The sequence below is a fragment of the Chiloscyllium plagiosum genome, unplaced genomic scaffold (genome assembly GCF_037043375.1).
Source record: "Chiloscyllium plagiosum isolate Xiang-an unplaced genomic scaffold, Cpla_swu_hap1 HiC_scaffold_3, whole genome shotgun sequence".
Taxonomy (NCBI): Eukaryota; Metazoa; Chordata; class Chondrichthyes; order Orectolobiformes; family Hemiscylliidae; genus Chiloscyllium; species Chiloscyllium plagiosum.
In genome coordinates, this window is record NW_028270141.1 from 139,827,106 (window position 1) to 139,833,217 (window position 6,112).

The following is a 6,112-nucleotide window of genomic DNA, read 5'->3' on the forward strand; positions in this document are numbered from 1 at the left end:
GAATCATAGAATCCCTACAGTGTGGAAGCAGGCCGTTCGGCCCATCGAGTCCACATCAACCTTCCAAAGAGCATCCCACCCAGATCCACCTCCCCATTCTAACCCTAAATCCCTGCATTTCCCTTGACCAATCCACCTAACCTACACATCTTTAGGCTGTGGTAGGAAACCTGAGCACCCGAAAGAAACCCATGCAGACAGGGCAAGAATGTACAAACTCCACACATACACACAAGAGTGGAATCAAACCTGGCTTCCTGGTGCAGTGCTAACCACTGAGCCACCATGCTATCCTAAAATGTTGTAGAGTAGTGATTCTGTAGCTGGACCTGTAATCTGTAGGCTTATATGAACAATTCTAAGGGCATGGATTCACATCGCAGTGTGAAACATTGGTTGGAAACATTGTATTTGTCTTAGCATGTCTTAATCGGAACAGCTGGCCTTTATAAATCCTAAAGTATGGAATAGTTCCCCAAATGAGATGGGAATGTGCTGTCCTTATCCATCTGGTACATTGAAGAGAAAGTCATCTGCATCCCATCAATGGTTTGCTTTTAAAAATTCAATGTGGCTCTTACTTGGAATGTAGCATGTCACAACAGCTTAGTTACATGAAACGTTGAAGTTATTGTTTTGGAATTTCAAGTAGTGCCAGGCAGGGACACTGCACCCACCATAATCACCCATCCTCCACCCCACCAAGTGAACGGGTCCACTCTGGCACCTAGTCCCACAACATTACTATCCATAGACCATTCATTTCCTTGAGCTGAGACTTCTTCCTGCATCTGGTAAGAAGATCCCTCCCCTCAGAGCTCCTGACCGAACTGCAGTCAGACTTTATTGGAAATAGCCATCAGAAATAGCCATCTCAATGGGAGCGTGTGGTATTGCCAGGGCCAAGTTGGTACCATGCAGTGAGGGAGGTGAAAGAGTGGAGGGCCTATACTCTTTGGAATTTAGCAAAATGAGAGGCATCCTTATTGAAACATACAAAATTCTAGGGGACTTCAGAGGGTAGATGTGGAAAGACTGTTTCCATTTCCTCTTTATAAAGCTCTGGTTAGGCCCCATTTGGAGTACTGTGTCCAGTTTTGGTCCCCACACCTCAGGAAGGACATACTGGCACTGGAGCGTGTCCAGCGGAGATTCACAAGGATGATCCCTGGAATGGTAGGTCTAACATATGAGGAACAGCTGAGGATCCTGGGATTGCATTCATTGGAGTTTAGAAGATTAAGGAGAGATCTAATAGAAACTTACAAGATAATACATGGCTTGGAGAGGGTGGATGCTAGGAAATTGTTTCCGTTAGGCGAGGAGACTAGGACCCGTGGACACAGCCTTAGAATTAGAGGGGGTAAATTCAGAACAGAAATGCAGAGACATTTCTTCAGCCAGAGAGTGGTGGGCCTGTGGAATTCATTGCCACAGAGTGCAGTGGAGGCTGGGACGCTAAATGTCTTCAAGGCAGAAATTAATAAATTCTTGATGTCACAAGGAATTAAGGGCTACGGGGAGAATGCGGGTAAGTGGAGTTGAAATGCCCATCAGCCATGATTGAATGGCGGAGTGGACTCGATGGGCCGAATGGCCTTACTTCCGCTCTTATGTCTTATGGTCTTGTGGGAGAGTCTAGGATGAGAGGGCATAATTTCAGAATTAACACAGACATGAGGATGCTTCACCACCCAATCTTCACTCTTTAAACTTGTGTCTGTGTTTCCCTCCATCTCTATTTGCTTCTCTATTTTTTTCCAATGTATTTTTCTGTAATTATTTTCAGCTCCTCTTTTGTCTTTCCTTCTCACTCACTAGCTCTCAACCTCTCATTTCCCTAACTCTCTTGCTTTCCTTTCGCCTCTCTTCAATTTGCTTCTCACTGTTTCTGACGAGAACTTATTTTGAGATAGGAATTGGTTTGCATTTTACAGGTGAAAATGGTTATGGTGCCTGGTAAACCACATTGCTTTCACTGGCTCCTACTTCTACCTTAATTCAAAGCTGGCTCAGATTATGTCCACAAACAGGAGCTGTGCATCTGGTCTGTACATTTTTCTTTCATTTTCCAAGGGGCATGGATATCATTGGCTCAGCCAGCCTTTGTTGCCCATCCCTAATTTCCCTTGAAGCAAGTCTTTTGCTTGGCCATTACAGAGGACAGGTGAGAGTGAAGCACACTGCTGTGGGTCTGGAGTCAAGTGTGGGTCAGGTAAGGATGGCAGATTTCCCTTCCTAAAGAGCTTTAGTGAACTAGATAGATTCTTAAGACAGTCAACAGTAGAAGCATAGAAGATAGGAGCAGGAGGAGACCATTTGGCCCTTCAAGCCAGTTCAGCCATTCATCACAATCATGACTGGCTGTCCAACTCAGTAGATTAATCCTGCTTTCTCCCCATTCGCCCCAAGTGCTATATCTAGCCGCTTCTTGAATGTATTCAGTGTTTTAGCATCAACTACTTCCTGTGGTAATAAATTCCACAGGCTCACCACTCTTTGGGTGAAGAAAAGTCTCATCTCCGTCCTAAATGGTCCACCTAAATCCTCAGACTGTGACCCCTGGTTCTGAACACACCCACCATCAGGAACATCCTCCTTGCATCTACCCTGCCTAGTCCTGTTAGAATTTTATAAGTCTCTATGAGGCCCCCCCTCACAGGCCTGAACTCCAGTGAAAATAATCCTAACCTAGTCAATCTCTCCTCATATGTCAGTCCCACCATCTCCAGAATCAGCCTGGTAAACCTTCGCTGCACTCCCTCGAGGGTAAGATCATCCTTCCTCAAAAAAGAGACCAAAACTGCACAAAATATTCTTCACGAAGGCCCTGTACAACTTCAACAACACATCCCTGCTCTTGAACTCGAAACCTTTCATAATGAAGGCCAACATGCCATTGGCCTTCTTTACCACCTGCTACACCTGCATGCTTACTTTCAGCGACTGGTGCTCAAGAACACCCTGGTCCTGCTGCACACTCGTCTCTCCCAATTTACAGCCTTTCAAGTAGTAATCTTGTTTTTGTTTCCAAAGTGAATAACCTCATATTTACCCAATTATCTGCCATTCATTTGCCCACTCACCCAACCTGAAGGATCTCTGCATCCTCATCACAGTTCACCCTCCCACCCAATGTGGTATCATCTGCAAACTTTGAGATGTTACATTTTCTTCCCTCATCCATATCATTAATGTTTATTGTGAATAGCTGGGGTCCCAGCACAAATCCCTGTGGCATCCTACTAGTTGCCTGCCAATTTGAAAAGGACCCATTAGTTCCTTCTATTTGTTTCTTCTCTGCCAAGTGGTTTTCACTCCATCTCAATACACTTGCCACAATCCCATCCGCTTGTATCTTGCACAATAATCTCTCATGCCGGACTTTGTCAAACACTTTCTGAAAGTCCAAATGTACCACATCAATTGGCTCCCCCTTATCAATTCTACTAGTTACATTTTCATAGAATTCCAATAGATTTGTCAGGCATAACTTTCCCTTCATAAGTCCATGCTGATTCTGATCCTGCCACTGCTTTCTTAATGCTCAGGTATAAGGTCCTTGATAATGGATTCGAGAACTTTCCCCACTACGAATGTTAGGCTTGCTGGTCTATAATTCCCTAGTTTCTCTCTGCCTCCCTTTTTGAGTACTAGAGTTACATTAGGTACCCTCCAATGTGCCGGGACTGTAACAGAGTCTATAGAATCCTGGAAGACAACCAACAATACTTCCACTATTTCTAGAACCACTTCCTTAAGTACTCTGGAATGTAGATTGTCAGGCCCTGGGGATTTATCTGCCTGCAATCCCCTCAATTTGCCCAGCACCATTTCTCTACTCATATTGATCTCCCTCAGTTCTTCCCTGTCACTAAATTTTGCATTCTGCATCATTTCTGTTAACTGATTTGTGTCCCTTTTTGTGCAGACAACCAAAGTATGTATTCAGTTGCTCAGCCATTTCTTTGTCCCCTATTGTACATTCCCCCATTTCTACCTGTAGGGGGCCTACATTGACATGGTCTCTATGAAAATAGTTCCGATTTTTGTCAAATTAATCTTTTACCATCTGCCATGGCGTAATTTTACGTTGCCAGAACATTGGTGTTGCATTACTGTTATTAGTCCACAGAGATTATTATTATTTTACTGCCTCCCCATCTTAAATCCAAACCATTTTCCTGGGCCATTTTACAAATGTGCAGTGGAAAATATTGTCCAAAAACCCAGTGTATTTGAGCCTGTTATGGCCTTGTGAAAACTAATAGTTATTTCTTCCTCAGGTGACATTTATTACAGAGAATTTACTCGCTGACATGGAAATTAATGACAATACCAACAAGTTGAATTAATATTACAACCTGCGTAAGATGACAACTTGATAGTCTAACAATTTAAAGAGCTTGTTGTTTCTTGTTTTGTTTTACAGATACCTTTGCCAGTAAAGTAGCTGCAATTCAAGACCAGTATGCTGATGCTTCTATTGGTAATGTGACTGGGAGCAATGCTGTGAATATTTTCTTAGGAATTGGGGTGGCCTGGACAGTTGCAGCAATCTATTGGAATGCTCAGGGAAAGAAGTTTGAGGTGCTGCCTGGAAACCTGGCCTTTTCAGTCACTCTCTATACTATATTTGCTTTCATAAACTTTGGTGTGTTACTGTACCGAAGGAAGCCAGAGATTGGTGGCGAGTTGGGTGGACCACGGACTGCCAAGATTTTAACCTCAGTAAGTTTCACTTTGCTTTGGTTAATGTACATTCTTCTCTCATCTCTGGAGGCCTATTGCTACATAAAGGGCTTCTAATAGTGAACAGAACATGAACAAAATGGACGTTTAGTATTTCACTCACCTGCTAATGGAATGCTAACTTCTGAGAGGATTCCTTTTACTAGGTAGAAGTGGATCTCGCAGTATTCCATCTGCAGGGGCATCATAACAGCAAAGGCTATGAATGTAGGGCTCAATCTGCTACTGTACAGATAATTATACCAAATGGGAAATATTTTTTATTGATGATAAAGAGCCGAAAGCAGTATTTATGGCACTTTTAACTGCAGTAGCATGCCCTCCTCCATTTATGGAATGATGCCTCTGTACTAATGTGACTGTATGAGATCAAATTGCTTAACACACAAGAAAAATGGCTCATCCTGTTATTTTGTTTTGTTTTGGATCTGCGTGCCCTACACTTCATTTAACATATTGTGTGCTGACAGCTCCTGATTAAACTCTAGTGTTGTCAACATCTTGGAGTTTTTGATTTAATTTAATCTGGGTTCCTTAGTAAAGATGCACAAAATATGCATAACTGCAAGACATTTACCCATACACCGTGTCATTTGTTATTTTTGTACAATAGTGTTAAATGTGATACTGTAATGCTATGCATGGTTAAGACATTTGTCCTGTATGTAATATAAATATGTCACCAATCTCAAGACCTACTGTGTATTGTTTATTATTAGGAATTGCTTGCTGCATATAGTGAGGGGAAAGAGCTTTAGTTTCCACCTAAAATGTACCACAATCACTTAGAAATATTTCTAAGTAGTATTATTGGAATGAGTACCTTCACAAAGACATACTTGATCTATAAATATGACATTTTTTTAAATCTTAGAAGTCAAACAGTGTGTTTTAAAATTGTTCATGGTCATTTGTTTTCATTTTATTATTTAAAATGTCAGTATTAATATTTCTGTTGTCTGGTTGCTTTTGTTCCTGTCAGTGTTGTGGCACAGTAAATCAGGAAACAGTGTAATTGGGACGGTGCATTAAAATTACCCTGAGCAGAAAGGCAATTAATGTAAATGTTAAAAATTGTTAAGGGGACATCAGAAATACAGCAATCAATGAACTCATGACTGTTGCCGGTCTTTTGGGTCATTTGTGTAAGTATTGTCCAGCCATCAAAATCCAATTCCAAACCTTCTGAGTAAAGTTGTTACAAGAAGCACATGTTCTAGAATGCTGGCTGTGCCCTGTGGCATTAAATGTTTGCAGGTGAACGCCACTGGAGCGGTTGATCAGGAAACAGCAGACAGGTTATATGTAGAACAAGTGATATATGCAAAATAAGAACTGAATAAGAGCTATTGAAGCAAAA

At 41.9% G+C, this 6,112-nt stretch overlaps 1 protein-coding gene across 6 annotated transcripts in view; it reads left to right on the forward strand.

The window, feature by feature from the left end:
* slc8a1b (solute carrier family 8 member 1b) overlaps positions 1–5,446 on the forward strand; it is a 302,343-nt gene extending 296,897 nt beyond the window's left edge. For all 6 annotated transcript variants that reach the window (XM_043687168.2, XM_043687171.2, XM_043687170.2 and 3 more), the window contains one exon: positions 4,433–5,446. In XM_043687168.2, coding sequence (XP_043543103.2) covers positions 4,433–4,809 — 377 coding nt within the window. In that variant the 3' untranslated portion in view covers positions 4,810–5,446. The remainder of the gene's footprint in view (positions 1–4,432) is intronic.
* Positions 5,447–6,112: the final 666 nt, after the last annotated feature.